This window comes from Oncorhynchus tshawytscha, linkage group LG09 (assembly GCF_018296145.1).
Source record: "Oncorhynchus tshawytscha isolate Ot180627B linkage group LG09, Otsh_v2.0, whole genome shotgun sequence".
Lineage (NCBI taxonomy): Eukaryota > Metazoa > Chordata > Actinopteri > Salmoniformes > Salmonidae > Oncorhynchus > Oncorhynchus tshawytscha.
Window position 1 is genome coordinate 66,455,085 of NC_056437.1, and position 24,098 is coordinate 66,479,182.

The window sequence follows — 24,098 nt, forward strand, 5'->3', positions numbered from 1 at the left end:
GTCAAGAATTTCAAGAATCTAATCATTCAATATTGTGGTGATTGTTACTGTTTTGAAGAAGTGTTTATTTTGGGCACATTTTCCCCAACTTTTTCAAGCAGAAATTTGCTTCCTGCAACACTAACACAAAAAAGTTCTGGGACACTGTAAGGTCCATGGAGAATAAGAACACCTCCTCCCAGCTGCCCACTGCACTGAAGATAGGAAACACTGTCACCACTGATAAAATCCACCATAATTGAGAATTTCAATAAGCATTTTTCTACGGCTGGCCATGCTTTCCACCTGGCTACTCCTACCCCGGTCAACAGTACTGCACCCCCAACAGCAACTCGCCCAAGCCTTCCCCATTTCTCCTTCTCCCAAATCCGTTCAGCTGATGTTCCGAAAGAGCTGCAAAATCTGGACCCCTACAAATCAGCCGGGCTAGACAATCTGGATCCTTTCTTTCTAAAATTATCTGCCGAAATTGTTGCCACCCCTATTACTAGCCTGTTCAACCTCTCTTTCGTGTCGTCTGAGATTCCCAAAGATTGGAAAGCAGCTGCGGTCATCCCCCTCTTCAAAGGGGGGGACACTCTTGACCCAAACTGCTACAGACCTATATCTATCCTACCATGCCTTTCTAAGGTCTTCGAAAGCCAAGTCAACAAACAGATTACTGACCATTTCGAATCTCACCATACCTTCTCTGCTATGCAATCTGGTTTCAGAGCTGGTCATGGGTGCACCTCAGCCACGCTCAAGGTCCTAAACGATATCTTAACTGCCATCGATAAGAAACATTACTGTGCAGCTGTATTTATTGATCTGGCCAAGGCTTTCGACTCTGTCAATCACCACATCCTCATCGGCAGACTCGACAGCCTTGGTTTCTCAAATGATTGCCTAGCCTGGTTCACCAACTACTTCTCTGATAGAGTTCAGTGTGTCACCATGGCCTTTTTTTACCTTTACCTCCCTTCTCACCTCATTTGCTCACATTGTATATAGACTTGTTTATACTGTATTATTGACTGTATGTTTGTTTTACTCCATGTGTAACTCTGTGTCGTTGTATCTGTCGAACTGCTTGCTTTATCTTGGCCAGGTCGCAATTGTAAATGAGAACTTGTTCTCAACTTGCCTACCTGGTTAAATAAAGGTAAAATAAAATTTAAAAAAACAAAGGGAGGGCAATATACTGCGCACGGCCGGTATCAACTGCGCAAGCGTATTGTATTTTGTGGTCCTGCTGAATGGTAGCCCAGATTGTTTTGGAACGCCTGAACGGTGTCCACTGTCCTTATTAGGGTTTTCCGTAACCGTAATAACCGTTGCTGTTTTGTAACTGAACAAACACCCATTTTGTAATTGTTTTTTTAATACGTTGCAGCCTTGAGATGAGTAGGCTAGGCTATGTAAACATTCAGAACACTATTGTGTCTTTCCGTTATTTTTAGCGTTTGCGCTTCGTTTATGGCTTTCCCTGAGAAAATATGGATTCCGATAACGATAAGAGAGATGGGAGGCCAGAGATCGAGATGCTTCATATGGAGAGGCAACGAAAGAAGCGTTTCAACGAGGAAGAGCTCAAAATACTCGTGCGTGAAGTGCAAGCTCGACGACCTGGCCCTGGCTACACCCGTGTTGCACAGGCCGCATGGGAAGATATCGCAGCAAAGGTGAGCACTTCTTCGTTTGGATACCTCAGAACCGGGATGCAGTGTAAAAAGCGATACAATGACCTGATGCGCAGACAACCCTGTTATATCAAGAAGGGTCCTGGGTCAAAGAGGAAGCGAGTGAACAGGCAGACAGAAGCAAAACTTCACCATCCAACAGAAGAGGAGGAGCCTTTCCTCTCAGTCCGAACAAAACGTTATAAATTTGAGTTTGTGGATGGAGAAGGACCCATTGCATTACAAGGTAAAGTTTATGGTTTCAATTTTTAAAAACATTAGTTTTTGTTAGCTTTGTAATGTGTGTGTGCCTACTACGTGATGTCATGTGGTAAAACAGTATGTAAGGAACACTAAATATAGCTTATTTTTTCTTCCCTAGCGTTTCAGAATGAAGTTGGTTCCCAATGCATTGGGGTGGAGCTGGACAGTCCCTCGACTAACCACCTGGTTGATGGTCAACAGACTCTGGACGCTGCAGCATCGTCTGAGGCCAGCAGAGTCCCTCCACCCCAGACACACACGCCTGCCACTTCACCCAGGCCCACTTTACCCCAAACCAACCTCCAACCCCGGGTGAACGTAGTGAGATTGAACCTTGAAACTGGTACCCAGATCAGCACACCTCAAGTGACTGGAACTGTCCACATCCCTCAGTCTCAGGGCACCCTTCAACCCCAAACCAATACACACCCGGTCACTGTTCAACCCCAGGCTGATGGTTTGCTTCAAGGTTATGCTCCATTCCACGTAAACATACCCCAAGTAGTGCCACTGCCACAGCAGACTACTCTACCCCAAGCCAACATATCACAGGCCTATATAACCCAAGCGAACCAATCAAAGGCTACTCTAGCCCAAGCCAACCTATCACAGGCCTATATACCCCAAGCAAACCAATCACAGGCCTATATGCCCCAGTCCACTGTGCAGCCTCAGACGAACATACCCCAAGTGAACCAACCTACGGTCCACATTCCTTTGATTGAGGTCCAACCACACATGCAGGTCCAGCTACCTCCTCAGGACCTGGCAGCACTGGTCCAGGTGCATCGCCAAGGTTACGACATGTTACAGAGGGAGCTGGTCAGTATGAGGAGCAGCATGGAGAGAGTGCTGCAGCCCTTGCTGTCATCCATCAACAACAACCTGGAAAGACTGGTTAATGCTGTTGAACACCTCTCTGGGGTTGAGAACACACCTCAGACCAACAGTGTTGTCCATGGTCATCATGATGCTCCCTCCTGACCTTGTTAGGTTACGTTCACCATCTATCTGAGAGTAGGACAGGATGTGTTCAGGTGGATGCAGAGCAACAGTGTTGTCCATGGTCATCATGATGCTCCCTCCTGACCTTGTTAGGTTACGTTCACCATCTATCTGAGAGTAGGACAGGATGTGTTCAGGTGGATGCAGAGCTCCTGTTTAAAGACTCTTTATACTATTTCAAATGTCTACCATCCAGGTAGAGATGGACTAAAAACATTGAATAAAGTTCTGTGCAGTAAATGTAACTCTAGGAATCTTTGTACTGTACATGCAGGTCCATTTTGTTATCAGAGATATGTTTCTCTTGTCGATGACTGTAAATAATATATGCTCCCTTTTCTCAGTAATCTTTTTTTGTTCAAGGTGCCTAAACCTCTATGGACCTCCTGTTGAGTTCTGAAATAAAATGTATTTTCAAAAAAAGTGTTCAAACAGTTATAATCCTGTCATTGGTCGTTTATGCACACAATCCACGAGGTCAACTTGTGCACAGGCCATTCATTTAGTATAGAAGTGTTCTGAACCTTTTTCTTAACCTGCTTGATCATTTTCTCAGAGGCATGATACATACTGACGGAGGGGGGGGGGATACAAAAAGAGAAGGCACCTCCATCACTTTGTCCTGCGCCCACACTGGAGAGCAAGTGATGGAATCAGAGAAGACTGCAGAACACATGACATTTCAGTCCCGGGCTGTGTTTCTTCCTTCCTCCTCTACCCCTCCCTCCTTCACTCTCTGTCTTTACCTCCCTCTCTCCCACCCTCAAAGGATTGACATGTCGTCTCCTACAACCAAAGCTGAGGTGGGATGACTCTGGTGCTGCAGTTGCCCCAGACGGTCTGGAAACCACTCAACTTTGTTAGTGTTGAAATGACAGCCTTACAACGTCTTCCCAGCAACATCAAGCATGCAGAACTAAACGGTAACAACTCAAAGACATCTCAGGACATCCAGCCACTCCTGGGGGTCTACTTTCCTTCATCTCAACTAACATGAGCGAACTGGACAGGTGAAAGCAATGTACCAGTAGGTAGGCACCTCCAGAATATTAATAATTTATCATCTGGTACCATTCCCATCTGATCCACATAACCTGTTTGGAAAGACTAAGTACTCAGTTAAACCTAAACAACTTTGCCGGAGTTATATGAAAAACCCAGCGGCGTTGCAGTTCTTGACACACTCAAACCTGTACGCCTGGCACCGACTACCATACCCTGTTCAAAGGCACTTCAATATTTTGTCATGACCATTCACCCTCAATGGCACACATACACAATCCATGTCTCAAGGCGTAAAAATCCTTCTTTAACCTGTCTCCTCCCCTTCATCTACAGTGATATGAAATGGATTTAACAAGTGAAATCAATAAGGGATCATAGCTTTTACCTGGTCAGTCTATGTCATCCTAAAGTTCTGTACACTGTATATTCATGAATACTAATCTGTTTACTCAAGTGGTGGGGGGGGGTTCTTATGATTAAAACATGTCCCATCATGTCATCAAGTTGTGTTTAAACAGGAGTGTGACTTCCCTGAAGATTCAGGTGGTTCCTTCAGGACACATGATGTTATTTTACCTGACACAGAGAGACTGACGTGCCTTCCGGAAGCTCAAACCCTGGATAGAGAGGCTCAGTGAATGTGGTGTGGAATGTGTGTCAGATGAGACTACAGTCATGGCCAAAAGTTTTGAGAATGACACAAATATTAATTTTCACAAAGTCTGACTGCCTCAGTTTGTATGATGGCAATTTGCATATACTCCAGAATGTTATGAAGGGTGATAAGATGAATTGCAAAGTCCTCCTTTGCCATGCAAATGAACTGAATCCCCCAAAAACATTTCCACTGCATTTCAGCCCTGCCACAAAAGGACCAGCTGACGTCATGTCAGTGATTCTCTCGTTAAAACAGGTGTGTGAGTGTTGACGAGGACAAGCCTGGAGAAGACTCTGTCATGCTGATTGAGTTTGAATAATAGACTGGAAGCTTCCAAATGAGGGTGGTGCTTAGAATCTTTGTTCTTCCTCTGTCAACCATTGTTACCTGCACGGAAACACGTGCCGCCATCATTGCTTTGCTCAAAAAGGGCTTCACAGTCAAGGATATTGCTGCCAGTAAGATTGCACCTAAATCACCCATTTATCGGATCATCAAAAACTTCAAGGAGAGCGGTTCAATTGTTGTGAAGAAGGCTTCAGGGTGCCCAAGAAAGTCCAGCAAGCGCCAGCACCGTCTCCTAAAGTTGATTTAGCTGTGGGATTGGGGCACCACCAGGAATGGCAGCAGGAATGGCAGCAGGCAGGTGTGGGTGCATCTGCACTCACAGTGAGGTGAAGACTTTTGGAGGATGGCCTGGTGTCAAGAAGGGCAGCAAAGAAGCCACTTCTCTCCAGGAAAAACATCAGGGACAGACTGATATTCTGCAAAAGGTGCAAGGATTGGACTGCTGAAGACTGGGGTAAAGTCATTTTCTCTGATGAATCCCCTTTCCGATTGTTTGGGGCATCTGGAAAAAAGCTTGTCCGGAGGAGACAAGGTGAGCGCTACCATCAGTCCTGTGTCATGCCAACAGTAAATCATCCTGAGACCATTCATGTGTGGGGTTTCTTCTCAGCGAAGGGAGTGGGCTCACTCACAATTTTGCCTAAGAACACAGCCATGAATAAAGAATGGTACCAACACATCCTCCGAGTGCAACTTCTCCCAACCATCCAGGAACAGTTTGGTGACAAACAATGCCTTTTTCAGCATGATGGAGCACCTTGCCATAAGGCAAAAGTGATAACTAAGTGGCTCAGGGAACAAAACATTGATATTTTGGGTCCATGGCCAGGAAACTCCCCAGACCTTAATCCCATTGAGAACTTGTGGTCCATCCTCAAAAGGCGGGTGGACAAACAAAACCCACAAATTCTGACAAACTCCAAGCATTTATTATGCAAGAATGGGCTGCCATCAGTCAGGATGTGGGCCAGAAGTTAATTGACAGCATGCCAGGGCGGATTGCAGATGTCTTGAAAAAGAAGGGTCAACACTGCAAATATTGACTCTTTGCATCAACTTCCTTTGATTGTCAATAAAAGCCTTTGACACTTATGAAATGCTTGTAATTATACTTCCGTTCTCCATAGTAACATCTGACAAAAATATCGAAAGACACTGAGGCAGCAGACTTTGTGGAAATTAATATTCATGTCATTCTCAAAACTTTTGGCCACGGCTGTACACTGTTTTAGGCCCAGCCTTTGGAACTTTAGCTTTCCTGGATATAGCCATTATATTATGGTCACTACATCCAATGGGTACGGATACAGCTTTAGAACAAAGTTCTGCTACATTGGTAACCATTTTATCAATACATTTGGATGATGTACAGTAGTTCCTGCACTATTTGTGAACACTCTGGTAGGTTGATTGATAACCCGAGCCAGATTACAGGCACTGGTTACAGTAAGAAGCTTCCGCTTGAATGGACAGCTTGATGAAAACCAGTCTATGTTCAGGTCACCCAGAAAATAGACCTCTCTGTCAGCATCACACACATTATCAAGAATTGCACACATATTATCCAGATACTGACTGTTGACACTTGGTAGCCTATATCAGCACCCCAAAGAAGAGGATTTTGACGAGGCAGGTGAACATGCAACCACAACACTTCCACAACATTAGACAGGACGTCCTCTCTAAGCTTTAAATGAATATGGCTCTGAACAAATACAGCAACCCCACAACCATTCACGTCTCTTCTGTAGGTGTTATATCCTTGTATTTCCACTGCTGCATCATCAAATGAATTATCTGAGTTTCAGAGATGGCTAATGTATGTATGTCATCCGATGTTAACAAGTAATGTATTTAATTTTTTTCTAAAGCTACATACAGTGGGGCAAAAAAGTATTTAGTCAGCCACCAATTGTGCAAGTTCTCCCACTTAAAAAGATGAGAGGCCTGTAATTTTCATCATAGGTACAGTTCAACTATGACAGACAAAATGAGAAGAAAAAAAATCCAGAAAATCATATTGTAGGATTTTTAATGAATTTATTTGCAAATTATGGTGGAAAATAAGTATTTGGTCACCTACAAACAAGCAAGATTTCTGGCTCTCACAGACCTGTAACTTCTTCTTTAAGAGGCTCCTCTGTCCTTCACTCGTTACCTGTATTAATGGCACCTGTTTGAACTTGTTATCAGTATAAAAGACACCTGTCCACAACCTCAAACAGTCACACTCCAAACTCCACCGGGCCAGTGCTCCTGTGACAACAATTTTGGATCCCCTTGTGGCCCCCCTAAATGTGGAGTATGAAATAATTTTTACATAACTAATTTTTGCTATCGTTCTTTTTTTACATCCGTTATTAGACAGTGGCAACACGGAACATGGTCTTTTGCCTGCTAATGCCTGCTATGCAGTGAAGAAAACGATATGACAACAATAACGTCTAATGTAACTGGCCCCTCTAACAGTACAACTGGCCCCAGCTTGGCCCCCCCAGTTGAAATGGTCTAGAACCGGCACTGGTGTGGAGACCAAATGTTTTTTTTTAAAGTTAAACCTTTTTTGAAAGAAATAGGGAATTATTTAAGAAAAGTGCAAGGGTTCACATAGAATTGGCCAAGACTGTACATGAATGAGCAAAGTTGGTTCCTGTTTCACATTCGTGTGTGTCAAAACAAAAACGCCCTAATGATCGGTTGACAATAGAGCCTCCCACAATGCAGGCGATGGCTGCAAGTTTCAGCTGATGAGGAGCAACTGCAGAAAATTGCAGTTGACTGCAGTTGAAACTTTGTGACCTTTGATGTGTGTATGTCATGTAATGTGATCAAACAGAGAGAATGTAAGTAACAAGATATGAGTTAGTCCCCAAGCAAACTCTGGATGCTGAAACATCGTCTGAGGCCAGCAGAGTCCATCCACCCCAGACACCAATGCCTGCCACTTCACCCAGGACATTTTAACCCCAACCCAACCTCCAACCCCGGGTGAACATAGTCAGATTGAACCTTGAACCCTGTCCTCAGGTCAGTACACCTCAAGTGACTGAAACCGTCCACATCCCTCAGTCTTAGGGCACGCTACAACCCCAAGCCAATACACCCCCAGTCATCATCCAACCCCAGGCTGATGGTTTGCTTCAAGGTAACGCTCCATTCCACATAAACATACCCCAAGTAGTGCCACTGCCACAGCAGGCTACTCTACCCCAAGCCAACCTATCACAGGCCTATATACCCCAAGCGAACCAATTAAAGGCTGCTCTACCCTAAGCCAACCAATCACAGGCCTATATGTCCTCAGAACCTGGCATTACTGGTCAAGGTGCATCGTCAAGGTTACGACATGTTACAGAGGTAGCTGGTCAGCTATCTGGGGTTGAGAACACACCTCAGACCAACAGTGTTGTCCATGGTCATCATGATACTCCCTCCTGATTGACCTTGTTAGGTTACGTTCACCATCTATCTGAGAGTAGGACAGGATGTGTTCAGGTGGATGCAGAGCTCCTGTTTAAAGACTCTTTATGCTATTTCTACTATCTAGGTAGAGACAGACAAAACATTTTTTGGAACTCCAATGAGTCTTGGTACTGAACACGCAGAGGAATAAAATTCCATTTTGTTGTCAGAGATACTGTATGTTTCTTATGACTGTACATAGTTTGTACTCATTTTTCTCAATACTCTTCTTTGGTTCAGTATGCCAAGGTGCCTAACACTCTATGGTCCTCCATTTGAGTTCCTAACAAAAGGTATTCACCCAGTAAGAAAATAAACAGTGATCATATAACCATGTCATTGCTTGTTTATGCACACAATCCATGACGTCAACCTGAACACAGGGCATTCATTTAGCTTAGGATGGTTTGAACCTTTTTCCTAACCTGCTTGTCAATTTCAGTCATGATTCATGATTCATGATTCAGCATGATTCAGAAATAGGGAGAGAAAAAAGAGGGGTATTCGGAAAGAGATAAGGCAACTACCTCCCTTCCTTCATCCCAGAGCAAGCGAAGGAAACAGGGTAGACCGCAGAACACGTGACAGTTAACATTAGTGTCGGGCTGTGATGTGGTGTGTTCCTTGATGGACAGAACACTTGTTGGTTTATTTTTGGCCCAGCAATTGGGGCACTTAATTGGGTTATTGAGCTATGACCAGATGGGCAGTATTTCTGCTACATGTATTTGAAATATATAATTTAATTACTTCTGTGTATTTTGTATTACACTGGGCTGAACTACACTCTAATGTATTTTGTAACAAAATACTTTTGAAAACCGTAATTTGAAGGTGTGACAGTACCCAGGAAGTTCCTGGTGGAGAGCCAAACGAGATCACCAGGATGGAAAACAAGAGCCTCACTGCGGTTGCGGTCCGCCTGCTCCTTCTGATGGTGGATGGCGCACTGGAGCGTCATGTGGGCATCGTTCCAAACCTCCTCTGCGCGCCTGAACCACTCATCCACCGCAGGAGCTTCAGTCTGGCTCAGGGTCCACAGAGCTAGAGCTGGCTGATAGCCTAGGACACACTGGAAGGGGGTCAGCCCGGTGGAGGAGTGACGCAGTGAATTCTAGGCGTACTCCGCCCAGGGAAGGAACCGTGCCCACTTCCCCATGCCGGTCCTGGCAGTGACGTGAGTGAGGCTGACCGTGATTCTCAGCTTCTCCATGAGGGCTCTCTACACCCGTGACGTGAATTGGGGGCCACGGTCAGAGACGATGTCCTCCGGAAGGCCATAGTGCCGAAAGACCTGCTAGAATAGTGTCTCAGAAACCTGGAGAGTGGTAGGGAGACCAGAGAGAGGGATAAAATGGCAGGATTTAGAGAATCTGTCCAAAACAACCATAATAGTAGTGAAACCATCAGAAGAGGGGAGATCAATGACCTAAATCAATGGACAGATGAGACCAAGGCCACTGAGGCACGGGTAAATAAAGGAGATTCCGTACTGGAGCGTGCAGGGGAGATTTAGTTTGGGGAGCAGGAGTTAGTTTGGTGGAGCAGGAGTTTACATAACGAGTCACGACGTCCTGCACCAAGGTGGGCCACCCGTACTTTCCGGAGATTGAATAGTGCGGGTGATACCTGGGTGTCCAGCGATGAGAGATGTGTGCTCAGGTCAACAGCCGATCCCATATCCCTGTGGGAATGTAGGTGCGCTCTGGAGGCCAGGTAGCAGGCGTGGGTTCCCTCTCCGGTGACTGGTGAATGCCCACATCTACGTCCCAAAGCATGGGGGCAATGACTCGGGAGGGCTGAATGATGGGCGCACTCAGGACAGGAACCTCTCCCGAATCATAGTGACGGGACAGGGCATCAGCTTTAATGTTCTTTGAACCTGGGCGGTGAGGATGAGAAATCCGTCCTTCAGCCAGTGACGCTACTCCTCTAATACCAACTTCACCACCAAGAGTTCCCGGTCACTGACATCATAGTTCCTCTCTAAAGGAGACAGTTATTTTTGACTGCATGGATACAATATCTGTGGGTTACCTTGACATTGGGACAGAATGGCCCCCACGCCCACTTCTGAAGCGTCCACCTCTACCACGAAAGGCAGTGTAGGACCTGAGTGTTTCAGCAACGGGGCGGAGGTGAAATGCCCCTTCAGTATATGGAAAGGCTCATCGGCTGCAGGACTAAACTACAACTCACGGTGACCACCCTTGAGGTGAGAGGACAGGCTATGGAGCTGAAGGTCCTGATGAAGCAGCGGTAAAAGATGGCAAACCCCAAGAACCCTTTTATGGTGGTTGGTACTGGCCAAGACCTGACTGCATTGACCGTCCTCTCCTCCTTCATCACTCCCTGTGGACTGATCTGGTATCCTAAGAAGGAGACAGCGACCTGATGAAACTGGCACTTCTCCACTTTCACGTACAAGTGATTCTCCAGGAGGCGTTCCAGGACCACTCTGACGTGGGCGATGTGATCCTCCAAGGTGGCCGAGTAGACCAGGATGTCATCGATATACACAACCACCTGCCGCCCCGAGCATGTCCCGGACACCTCGTTAACGAATGTCTGGAACACCGCCGGAGCATTGGCTAATCCATAAGACATCACCAAAATCTCGTAGTGTCCAGGCATCGTGCTGAATGCTGTTTTCCATTCATCCCCCTCCCGGATGCGGATCAGATTGTAGGCACTCCTCAGGTCCGCGGAGCTGTTTGATCGCACCCGGCACCAGGAGAGGTTAGCGGTACTTGGTGGTGATGGAATTGAGGCCTCTGTAATCAATGCGCGGGCGTAGACCTCCATCCTTCTTGGCCACGAAAAAGAAGCCTGCCCGACGCAGCGGAGGTGGACGTGCTGATGAAACCCTGTTGGAGAGCCTCCTGGATGTACTCCTCCATAGACTTGGTTTCAACCACCGACAGAGGGTAGATGCGGCTGTGTGGAGGTGCAAAGCCTGCAAGCAGGTCGATGGCACAGTCCCAGGGGCAATGAGGAGGGAGACAGGTGGCACGGGTCTTGGAGAAAACCTCCCGGAGATCCGTGTATACCTCTGCGATATTGGGCTGGAGGGCAACCACAGGACTCTCAACCGACGTGGAACCACAGGGTAAAGGAAAGCAGGTCCTCGGCATTCGGTGCCCAGACGGTGATTTTCATCCTCGACCATGAGATGGTAGGGTCATGACGTTGGAACCTCGGGTGGCCGAGGACGACTTTGTGTATGGGTGCATTGATGATGAGGAAGAAAAGGCTTTCTTGATGCGTGGGTTCCACTGTGAGGGTGAGTGGTGTTGTGATGTGCGTTATTGTGCCGGATCCCAATGGTCGAGTATCCAGTGCTTGGACCAGAAAAGGAAAGGTGAGCGGGTATGAGGTGATGTTCAGAGAGGAGGCAAGGGCCTCCTCCCAGCCAGTGAAATGGAAACCAGAAAAGGTTTGGACAGAAAGTGATGATAATGGACTACTCACGCCTACCCTGGGAGACGGATGATCACAGGGCTGCCCCTCTGCCCTCTTGGACACTGGGTTGGAGTGCACCAGACACCGCTGAAGCTAGTGCCCCTCCTGACCAAAATAGGAACAGAGCCCCAGCTGTCTCCAACGACACCACTCTGCCACGGGGAGGTGTGTGACCCCTATCTCCATGGGTTCAGGCTCTGTTTCAGGATAGCCAAAGGAGGAAGGCGAGAGATGAGGGGGGTGCAGGCGCTCTTGAAGAGAGCCATTGCTATGAGCGCGTCCAAGGAAAGGTTGTCGTCCCGACACGCCAACTCCGTCTGGACCTCTTCGCGCAGTCCTCAACGGAATAAGGTGCGGAGCTGGAGGCTGCCACAGTCCGGAAGGTGAAGGCATACTCCACAGCGGTCTGGGCACCCTGCCGAAGTTGGAGTAATCGCTCTCCTCCCTCTCTGCCCTCAGGTGGATGATTGAAGACCGCCCTGAACAGAGCCATGAACCTCTCATAGGAACCCGATGGAGTCCCTGGGAGGGACAATAGGGCATCTCTGACCTAGGCGGACTTCTGGATGGACTGGGGGACTGGCTCTCTGGGATGACATGTGGTAGAGGATCCTCACGCTATTAGGAGATGAATCCTCTCGAGTGTTGTCGAGGTGGTGGAGAATGCGAAGGACCTTATCCATTACCGTACCCAGTTGAGTCAGCTGGTCGTGGTGTTGACGGAGTAGGTGTTCCTGTCCATCGACCATCTGGGCGATATCCTTAACTTCTGCTGCTTCCAATTCTTGAGAGGAAGTATTCTATAACGTATACGCAGGGAGTCAGGAAGCAGGTGAAGAAGGTGGCATTAATAATAAGAAACATGAAGATAATCAAAACAGGAGTAGCGTACTGAAGGTAAACAAAACCAATACTGCCTGAATACTGAGTCTACTGAGGGATAAATAAAGGGAGAGTAATCAAGGTGATGATGAAGTCCAGGTGTACTTAATGATGTGGAGCAGGTGCACGAAATGATGGTGCCTGGACCGGTGGTTGGTAGACCGGCGACATCGAGCGCCAGAGAGGGGGAGCGGGAGTAGGCGTGACTCACCTTGTAGAGTCCATCCCTTTACATCAAGAGATGTGGATATCTTGTACTTTGTGTCAGTCACACAGCACGTTGTCACGTAAGTACATAATAAATATTTCAGAGTTTAGCTGTCACAAGTCCACCTTAACAGATTGTGAGATAGTGACAGGATGTTTTTGACAGATAAATAGTCGGTGGGTGTCTCAACCTGGTCACACATACTATCCCTATAGTATTGTTATAGTACTGGGGTATGTTTAGTTCACTTCAAATGTTTGCGTGACAGTTTGAACTGAACAACACGTTTCCCCAAAACAGTGTGCACCATTCTTCAACAGTCTTTGAGGTATGTTTGTTCCAGTTTGATTATATAATCTATATGGGTATGATCATTTGACATTGCAAAACTCGTGTAGTACATCATACTCAATCGCACTCAAGGCCACGATAAACACAATGTTCTTCAACTCTTCAAGTGCCGTTTCAGTTGAATTAAACATTGTACTGTATTCTGTTGTACTGAACGTATCCTGGGTATTCTAAGTGGGCGTGTAGGCACTGCTCCATTGTCCCTCTGTAGAATTGAGTTCATCACAGGGATCTGACCTTGGTGTGATTCTGGAACAACAACAACAAAGGGACACCCACCATTCCCTCCAAGAATGGTTAAAGCAGGTATCATGTGACCTGTGATAGTACATAGAAACAAAGCAGCAATGGATGTGTGAACCACCTCCCCCATGCGTTATTACTATAGTCTACTAGAAAGGTCAAACGTTATTTGGTGCAACGTCTTTGTCCCTGCTAGACTTGTCCCTGTTAGACTATGGAGCCCAAGGTAGCTATTCAAGACCAGTTAGGCCTGTACACACACAGTGAACTGTACTCTAGTGATTTGTGTTGGAACAGGGTGTCTCGTGCTCTGAGAGAAATAAAAACAATACTCTCTCAGCAAATACTCTCGGAGACGGGCAGTATTTCTGTTACACATACACTGTATTTAAAATACGCATTTTAATTACTTCTGAGTATACTTTCATTTAAATTACACTGGGTTAAACTACACTCCAATGTATTTTTTATTTTGTATTTGTATTTTGTCATTTTTGCCCATGTCTGGTGATGATGCCATGGAAACTTTCACAGCATGCAACTTCGTGATCCTGATTGAATCAAGCTAAAGTAACACGCTTTGGCTAAGAAGTTGACCTAAAGCACATGTGCTTGCTCCACACAGAACAGGAATAAGAGAGGGGATCATTTGAGTTATTTTGAGTTTGTCTTCGCCTGAGGTTGAAGTCACCAAGTGAAGGCCGTCGCCCGTTGAGCACCTGAGGTGGTGACCAGCTGACATCACAGGCGATGTCAGAGGTTTGTTAAAGGTCATGACCTTTGACAATATTCTAACTGTGAAAGCTGAAAGGCCTGAGGGGGTTAAACAACAACCCTCTCAATGGCATTACCCGAACTGGGCATCTCTCCAATACAAACTGACCTGACTTTGCATGGGGGGGATTTTTTATCTATATTTTTTTATCTAGGGCAGGGTTCATTCCATGATCACATCCCATCTCGATATTCAGTGGCTTCCTTTTTCTTATCTCTTTTTCTGCACTGGTGTGAAAGACCTGGGATAGATTAAATCAAATTCACAGTGAGAAATGCCATTTTGTATTTATCTACAGTGTTCAGCTTCAGATCAGCTCATGAGAAGGGAAGGAGACGAGGAGAGGAAGACATTTTAGTCAATTGAGATTACACCCCAGAGTTATTTTTTTCTAGGCTACTCTCCTCTTTGTGGGGGTCAAAGTTGAACTCTTAGGGTCATGCAAGTGCTGTCTGTTTTCATAGGTGGGGAATATAGTTTTATATGAATTAGTTCATGTTCGTCCAATGTGTATTTGATATTTCACTCAACATTATAATGACATCATAATTTCACATTAAAGACGGTTTTAACCAATTGATCCCTCATTGACACGTAATGACACATAAACATGTTAAAATGAAGTGATGATGATGGTTGGACCAGACAAATAATAAAGAAAACTGATGAAGTCTTGAATTGATTTAATATCAGAGAATAATATCATACCAATGCAGCGTAATTATATTTACTTTAATAGGTGAAACACCACTGACAGGGTCCTCAGTAGGAGTACACTGAATCCTTGTTTACACCTTGCGCTGACGTGAGTTTCGTGATCTTACCAATTGTATTAAAATGTGTCTCTTATCCGTCCAATATGTCGACATTGTGACCAGACTAGCTGGTGCCTCCGTGTATGCTAATTATTTGACAGCCATTCTTACAAAATAATATAACTCCATGCTGCTGAAAAGGCAGCTAGACAACGTCCAGGCCACCTACAACAAAGACTACCACTATGCTGTGGGATATGACAGGTGAGAGCACGAATACAAACCCTTCAATACACTAGGCTTCCCTGGGGTGGCAGGGTAGCCTAGTGGTTCGAGTGTTGGACTAGTAACTGGAAGGTTGCAAGTTCAAACCCCTGAGCTGACAAGGTACAAACCTGTCATTTTGCTCCTGAATAGGCGGTTAACCCACTGTTATTAGGCTGTCATTGAAAATAAATTGTTCTTACCTGACTTGCCTGGTTAAATAAAATACAAATACCACCAAAATACTTATTTTCAAACATACTTTAGTATTTTGTGTGTGTGTGTATGTGTGTATGTGTCCTACAGCCCAATGAACATTCTGAATAGGCACAACGAGGTGTGGCACATGGTTGAGGGAGAGCCTGTGTGCCCTACCTCCTCCTAAACATCCTCCTCCATTACTGCTGAGTCTGGCATAACCACTTTGAGGAGGACCAATGGGAGGTGCATGGTAAACTGAGAACATCTGAGAAAATGTGGTTTGGGGGCAACAAAGATATTAACTAAGACATGTGTCTCTGATCTGGTGGCACTATAATCCAAAATCAATATGCCACGTATTACTGTATGTGTATACATATGTCTTAGAATTTGCTCATTCTTATTCAGGGTTCAGTTTGTTAGGGAGGTGCCTTGCCCACCACCCAGCCCCATAATTTGAACTCTGTACATATTGACATGTTCTAACAATGTGGGGTGAATGTAGATGTAGACAGGGATACATTTGTACTAGTCTGTTTGTCAAAAGGGAAGTTACTTTTCATAAACTACTACATTCAATGTTGAACATGATTTGAAACTTTGTCTGTGTTGAGTTTGTTTCCTTAAATACAGTCGTGCCAAACGTTTTGAGAATGACACAAATATTAATTTCCACAAAGTTTGCTGCTTCAGTGTCTTTAGATATTGTTGTCAGATATTGCTATGGAAAACTGAAGTATAATTACAAGCATTTCAGTGTCAAAGGCTTTTATTGACAATTACATGAATTTGATGCAAAGAGTCAATATTTGCAGTGTGTACCCTTCTTTTTCAAGACCTCTGCAATCCGCCCTCGTATGCTGTCAATTAACTTCTGGGCCACATCCTGACTGATGGCAGCTCATGACCTGACTGATGGCAGCTCATTCTTGCATAATCAATGCTTGGAGTTTGTCAGAATTTGTGGGTTTTGTTTGTCCACCCGCCTCTTGAGGATTGACCACAAGTTCTCAATGGGAATAAGGACTGGGGAGTTTCCTGGCCATGGACCCAAAATATTGATGTTTTGTTCCCCGAGCCACTTAGTTATCACTTTTGCCTTATGGCACGGTGCTCCATCATGCTGGAAAAGGCATTGGAAAATGCAGCTCAATCAACTTTAGGAGACGGTCTTGGCGCTTGCTGGACTTTCTTGGCCGCCCTGAAGCCTTTTTCACAACAATTGAACCGCTCTTTTTGAAGTTCTTGATGATCCAATAAATGGTTGATTTAGGTGCAATCTTTCTGGCAGCAAAATCCTTGCCTGTGAAGCCCTTTTTGTGCAAAGAAATGTTGATGGCACGTGTTTCCTTGTAGGTAACCATGGTTGACATATGAAGAACAATGATTCCAAGCACCACCCTCCTTTTGAAGCTTCCAGTCTGCTATTCGAACTCAATCAGCATGCCAGAGTGATCTACAGCCTTGTCCTCATCAACACTAACGCCTGTGTTAACGAGAGAATCACTGATATGATGTCAGCTGGTCCTTTTGTGGCAGGGCTGAAATGCAGTGGAATTTTATTTTTGGAATTCAGTCATTTGCATGGTAAAGAGGGACTTTGCAATTAATTGCAATTCATCTGATCACTCTTCATAACATTCTGGAGTATATGCAAATTGCCATCATACAAACTGAGGCATCAGAATTTCTGAAAATTAATATTTGTGTCATGCTCAAAACTTTTGGCCACGACTGTACAGTTGAAGTCGGAAGTTACATACACTTAGGTTGGAGTCATTAAAACTAGTTTTTCAACCACTCCACAAATGTCTTGTTAACGAACTATAGCTTTGGCAAGTCGGTTAGGACATGTACTTTGTGCATGACACAAGTCATTTTTCCAACAATTGTTTACAGACAGATTATTTCACTTATAATTCACTGTATCACAATTCCAGTGGGTCAGAAGTTTACATACACTAAGTTGACTGTGCCTTTAAACAGCTTAGAAAATTCCAGAAAATAATGTTATGGCTTTAGAAGCTTCTGATAGTCTAATTGACATCATTTGAGTCAATTGGAGGTGTACCTATGGATGTATTTCAAGGCCTACCTTCAAACCCAGTGCCTCTTTGCTTGACATCATGGGAAAATCAAAAGAAATCAGCCAAGACCTCAGAAAAACAATTGTAGACCTCCACAAGTCTGGATCATCCTTGGGAGCAATTTCCAAACGCCTGAAGGTACCACGTTCAGCTGTACAAACAATAGTGCGCAAGTATAAACACCATGGGACCATGCAGCCGTCATATCACTCAGGAAGGAGACGCATTCTGTCTCCTAGAGATGAACATACTTTGGTTCGAAAAGTGCAAATCAATCCCAGACAACAGCAAAGGACCTTGTGAAGATGCTGAAGGCAACTGGTACAAAAGTGTCTATATCCATAGTAAAAATGAGTCCTATATCGACATAACCTGAAAGGCCGCTCAGTAAAGAAGAAGCCTCTGCTCCAAAACCGCCATAATAAAGCCAGACTACGGTTTGAAACTGCACATGGGGATAAAGATCGTACTTTTTGGAGAAATGTCCTCTGGTCTGATGAAAAAAAATAGAACTGTTTGGCCATAATTACCATCGCTATGTTTGGAGGAAAAAGGGGGAGGCTTGCAAGCCGAAGAACATCATCCCATCCGTGGAGCACGGGGGTGGCAACATCATGTTGTGGGGGTGCATGGCTGCAGGATGGACTGGTGCATGTCACAAAATAGATGGCATCATGAGACAGGAAAATTATGTGGATATATTGAAGCAACTTTTCAAAACATCAATCGGGAAGTTAAAGCTTGGTCGCAAATGGGTCCTCCAAATGGACAATGACAACAAGCATACTTCCAAATTGTTGGCAAAATGGCTTAAGGACAACAAAGTCAAGGTATTGGAGTGGCCATCACAAAGCCCTGACCTCAGTCCTATAGAAAATCTGTGGGCAGAACTGAAAAAGCGTGTTTGAGCAAGAAGGCCTACAAACCTGACTCAGTTACACCAGCTCTGTCAGCAGGAATGGGCCAAAATTCATCCAACTTATTGTGGGAAGCTTGTGGAAGGCTACCCGAAAAGTTTGACCCAAATTAAATAATTTAAAGGCAATGCAACCAAGTACTAATTGAGTGTATGTAAACTTCTGCCCCACTGGGAATGTGATGAAAGAAATAAAATATGAAATAAATCATTCTCTCAACTGATTAAAATGTCAGGAATTGTGAACAACTGAGCGCAAATGTATTTGGCTAAGGTGTATGTAAACTTCTGACTTCAACTGTATATGCCAAACAAATCCTCTCCAGCTCTTCGGTCAAACTCGAGTGGTGGTGAATACAGTATGATTATAATGCTCATAAAATCTTGGGTAATTGAGTCAGATACCATATCAGGACAAAGGGTCCATGTTAGCACCAGTTTTTAACAAGGCTTCTTACTCCATTCCTCACTAGCGATTGGTAAAGTCGACCCAGAAATGCTCAGTGAACAAACTGAATACATCCAAGTGCTATTTACTTCCTCTAAACGTGGCAGTCAAGCTGTTATTGCGAAACAGACTTTCTATTTTCCAAAAACAAATATATAACAGTCTACTACAAGTGACGGATCTAGTCACAGCCTCTTTCTCATTATCCTATGCTCTTTTTCAAAGACACATCAAGACTGATCGTCTCGCATTATCTAACTTGGCACATACATTTATAAACCACCTGGTTTTCTCTTCAGCTGGTTAAATAATCCCATTGCACATATTTGTTGAGGCCCCTGGGCCATTCTGCAGTGAAGTGGGTGTGTCTCACAAGTTTTGGGAAGGGGTCCAGGATTTCTTTCATAACACTCAGTTGGTATAAATAGTTTCTCTGCAAGCATTTCCCTCAGGCCAGTGGATGCATCTGAACTGAGCTGATCTAAAAGACACACATTCAGCACAATGTAAGTAGAAATGATAGTCTCATTGCTTTGATATGTTTCATTTGACTTGTGATGGTGTTCATTATTAAAGGGAGAATGATTTCTATAGAAATTGGACGTTGTAGTATCATAATTTGGAAACTGTCTTAAAGTATTATAATATATTGCAATAGTAATCATTAATGACTGAATAATAGATTTTTCATGTGATGTGGTCACTGACGGTTTAGACTTCTAATAATGACACTGACTGTTTGTGTGTACTTTAGGTTTTTAATGTGATGACAATGACTGTTTGTGTGTACTTCAGGGTTTATTTTGTAGGGTTGGTTGGCTTGCTTCTCATCTTGACTGCTGAAGCCAGAGTTGGGTAAGGAAGTTATAACGCACATCTGTTATTACTTTCCTCACATTGTAACCACACGTTTCAGAAATCACACGCTGTTTGTATAGTGAATGTTTGAATATTCATATTGAATAATGATGTTGTGCAATATTTTCTGAATTCCTCCATGATTGATTTGTTTTCCACTGATCCCTATAGGATCTCCTCTGAGTCTAGCTTCTGCACCGAGTCAAGGGAATGTCTGCTGTATGATCTGGTGTGCAAGAATGACGATTATGAGGTGAGTTCATTGTAAAGCACAAATTAATGGCACATAAAACGGAATCAGGGGTGTTATTTGTGACCACATTTTTTGGGGGATCGTTTAGGTTTCTGTCAGGGTTGCAGATGAAATACATTTTCATTTTCATCAGAATATCGTTTATCAACATGATAATAATAATGATCATTTTCCATAAAATTTTAAAAACAGACGAATTGTACCTGCATGCGTAAAACAGGAGCTTCCCCCAATCCCCACCCTGCTACCAAGGTGCCATCCACCTGACAAGTCCCCAAGTCCCCAATCCCCACCCTGCTACCAAGGTGCCATCCACCTGACAAGTTCCCAAGTCCCCAAGTCCCCAAGCCCCAGAAACCAGGATTCCCACCACTTTCTACTGGACCAAGACACCAAAGTTGCTCCCCCTGCATCCAACATCCGTAACTCAACACGTTCTCCAACACAGGACTCTGAGTAAAGTTTGTGTCTGTGTTACAGGTGCGCCACTATGACTCTGTGAAATGGGTGTCGACAGACGAGGAAAGCTACTTCATGGACAAGGCCATGTACACTGCCTTCCAGAGACTCTTCAAATACATCACCGGCTCCAACGAGGCTGGTGTGTGTGTGTGTGTGTGTGTGTGTGTGTGTGTGTGTGTGTGTGTGTGTGTGTGTGTGTGTGTGTGTGTGTGTGTGTGTGTGTGTGTGTGTGTGTGTGTGTGTGAGTTTGTGCATATTGATCTATTTGTGTGTGTGTGGATGCACATTTTTCCTATAGGTGTCAACATTGACATGACAACTCCGGTGACTGTCAAAATTGAGGAGAAGAAGAGGTTGTGGCAGTCGTCTGTCTTCACCCTCAACTTCCTCCTGCCGTCTGACTATCAGTTTATTCCTCCCCAACCCACTGATGGCAGTGTAAGACTCAATAGACCCTACAGCTTATGCAGCTTTTCTAGAGTGCCAGGTGGTTGGGGTTTGCCGTTTTGGGAGTATTCTATTGGTGCCATTGTGCAAGAAAAGCTTAATCGAGCGCAGTTAAAATATTAAAAAGAACACAAATACCATTTGAACCCATGTCAAGTATGTCATGTTTTTTTAAAGACCGTGGTTAAAATGTGGATGTCTTTGTGATTTCCCCGTGCAGGTATATTTTACAGAGACGCCAGACATGAAAGTGTACGTGAGGAGCTACGGTGGATGGATGATGTCTTTGACATCCAATGTAAACTCTATGCTGCTGAAAAGGCAGCTAGACAACGTCCAGGCCACCTACAACAAAGACTACCACTATGCTGTGGGATATGACAGGTGAGAGCACAGATACAAATCCTTCAATATACTCATATCCAACATCCAACACAATTCCACCAAAATACTTTTTCAACCATCCTTTAATATTTTGTGTGTGTGTGTGTGTCCTACAGCCCAATGAAGATTCTGAATAGGCACAACGAGGTGTGGTACATGGTTGAGGGAGAGCCTGTGTGCCCTACCTCCTCCTAAACATCCTCCTCCATTACTGCTGAGTCTGGCATAACCACTTTGAGGAGGACCAATGGGAGGTGCATGGTAGACTGAGAACATCTGAGAAAATGTGGTTTGGGGGCAACAAAGATATTAACTAAGACATGTGTCTCTGATCTGGTGGCACTATAATCCACAATCAATATGCCACATACTATAGAGTGTATACATATGTCTTAGAATTTGCTCATTCTTATTCAGGGTTCAGTTTGTTAGGAAGGTGCCTTGCCCACCACCCAGCCCCATAATTCGAACTCTGTACGTATTGACATGTTCTAACAATGTGGGGTGAATGTAGATGTAGACAGGGATACATTTGTACTAAAGTCTGTTTATGAAAAGTAACTTCCCTTTTGACAAACTACTACATTCAATGTTGAACATGATTTGGATCTTTTGTCTGTGTTGAGTTTGTTCCCTTAAATATATGCCAAACAAATCCTCTCCAGCTCTTTGGTAAAACTTGAGTGGTGGTACATACAGTATATAATATAATGAACATAAAATCTTGGGTCATTGTGTCAGAAACCATATTTGTTACATAGACTGTCCATGAGAGACTATGATGAACATTACAAATGACATTTTTTCCCAGTCACTCCTTTCACAAATACAGTGAAGTCATATTTGAAAGCCATTAAAATCTCATTTGTTTGTTATTATTCAGCGGTGCCCAACACAAGACCACTATACGCCACTTTTTTGCCACTCAGGGCATGTTCTAAGAAAACATCTCAAATACCGATCACAAGTAAGTACACTCTTAGAAAAAAAGGGTTCCAAAAGGGTTCTTTACTGAGGAACTTGATCAGAAGAACCCTTGTTGGAAGACAAGGGTTCTTTATCAGTCAAAGGGTTCTACCTACAACCTTTAACATCCTAAGAACCATTTTTGGAAGAAAGGGTTCTTGGATAATTCTTTGGAAGGCAAGAAGGATTCTATATGGAACAATATATAATATTTCCCAGCATGCTCTTTTTCAGGGAGATTTTCCGAATAGATTGTTTTACTGTAATATCTGTATTTTTGCATGTACTGTACATTGATCAGTTGATTCATGTTATGCTTCACAAAGATAAAGAACATACAGTTTTCTAAACTAATCCAATCGGTTAGTAATTGGATTTATTCCACCCGTTACTGAGATGAGTGTTTCAGTTTAAATGATTGAGGTCGTCTCAATTTTCAATCTTCCCTCTGTAGAATCTTTCATAGATGGTTGTAGGACGAACCTTTAGATTATAAAATGGTTATTGGTAGAACCCTTCATAGAGGTTTCTAGGTAAAACCATATACAGGGGGTTCTTTCATGAACCAAACATAGAGGGTACTAGATAGAAGGGTTCCCCTATGGGGACAAACTGAAGAACCCTGTATGGTTCTACTTAACATGTTTTTTTTTTTTGTGTACACTGCATTACACACTGCAATGGATAGGCATTCCCAGTCATGAACTCTGGCCTGCCCTGCTCTTGCAGATGTAAACCGCTTTGTTCTGCCTAACCAATGACTGTGCTGTGTATGGTGGCACCTCAGGAGGCGAGTCAATTTCAACAACCAAAAAAGCCATATCTGTGCACGCGGACCAGGCCTACTCATGTCCTGTTCAGTTTGAGAACGAGAGCTGAATATGATATGGAGGATCAGAGGTATTAAAAAAAAAATTGCTAAGGAAGCAGCTACTTTTCTTGGGTCCAAAGCTTGCTACTGATATAATTGATTTTAATACAAATTAAATGGACCTGATTATATAAAGCAATCTATAACGAGGCTTTAGACCACAATGCTTTATGCTAGAAACAAGCTGTAAAATGCCAGGGAAAGATGTGACTCAGATACATATAAGAGATCTTTGGTTTGTCTCTATGACATTCAGAGGCTGCGCTACCTCCTTCCATAGCCGAAGCGCAGTGGTGTACTAAATGCTCTTTTTTGAGGTGAGGGAGGGCAACAACAAAAAAGTAAATGACATCATCATCCTTTCTCAATCAAAGTTTGTACTGACAGATTGAATATCGTTATAGAATGCCTATATGCCCCAGTTCGCTAAATATTTTCATAAAGAAACTAATAAAACACACAGATGCTAAATCAAGGAGACTTACGAAGATGATGACCAAGCACAAGAGCGGGAGTGCGGTGATAGTGTCCACTGTTATGTGTAAGGCTTGGATGCCACCTGCTGGTATGGTGCTAAAACTGTTAGGTTATAGACCGGATGTCAATTGTTCTACGCGCGGGACTTGGCAGTCACACACTGGTTACATGAAACATCCACAACTAAAGAATCATTGTGGAATCTGAAAAGACACTTATCCCCAAAGTATGATGGTGTACTTTACAATGTGCACATGTTAAAAGAAAGGAATGAGGTGGTTTGATAACTAAGTGTGTCATTGTAGCAAAGTTTTTATCAACAGAAAATCAGGTCTCTTAAATGTTTCGTTCATTTTCGTTCTATTATCTATATAGATTTTGGCCC

At 44.0% G+C, this 24,098-nt stretch overlaps 2 protein-coding genes and 1 long non-coding RNA gene across 5 annotated transcripts; all 3 read left to right on the forward strand.

Moving 5' to 3' along the window:
* The first annotated feature begins 1,179 nt into the window (after window positions 1–1,179).
* On the forward strand, window positions 1,180–3,350 carry LOC112259396. Of its 3 annotated transcripts, none has more exons than XM_042327276.1 (3): window positions 1,180–1,908; window positions 2,044–2,886; window positions 2,992–3,350. In XM_042327276.1, exons 1-3 carry the CDS (start codon window positions 1,479–1,481, stop codon window positions 3,012–3,014), a joined length of 1,296 nt encoding a protein of 431 aa, XP_042183210.1. In that variant the 5' UTR covers window positions 1,180–1,478; the 3' UTR covers window positions 3,015–3,350. The 3 variants fall into 3 exon arrangements, 2 of the variants coding, with proteins under 2 accessions (XP_042183210.1, XP_024289869.1); XR_006084141.1 differs by having other exon boundaries at window positions 1,182–1,908; window positions 2,044–2,962; window positions 3,068–3,350; XM_024434101.2 differs by having other exon boundaries at window positions 1,183–1,908; window positions 2,044–3,350.
* An 11,909-nt stretch (window positions 3,351–15,259) lies between these two features.
* On the forward strand, window positions 15,260–15,894 carry LOC112259397. The gene is made up of 2 exons (XR_002954842.1): window positions 15,260–15,343; window positions 15,650–15,894. It is a non-coding gene; the product is annotated as an uncharacterized LOC112259397 (long non-coding RNA).
* Window positions 15,895–19,349: 3,455 nt separating this feature from the next.
* Window positions 19,350–22,252, forward strand: LOC112258439 (heme-binding protein 2). Its single transcript, XM_042327277.1, has 7 exons — window positions 19,350–19,501; window positions 19,791–19,850; window positions 20,025–20,106; window positions 20,587–20,707; window positions 20,867–21,006; window positions 21,236–21,399; window positions 21,516–22,252. Coding segments are annotated over exons 1-7 (648 nt in total). The 5' UTR covers window positions 19,350–19,499; the 3' UTR covers window positions 21,595–22,252.
* Window positions 22,253–24,098: the final 1,846 nt, after the last annotated feature.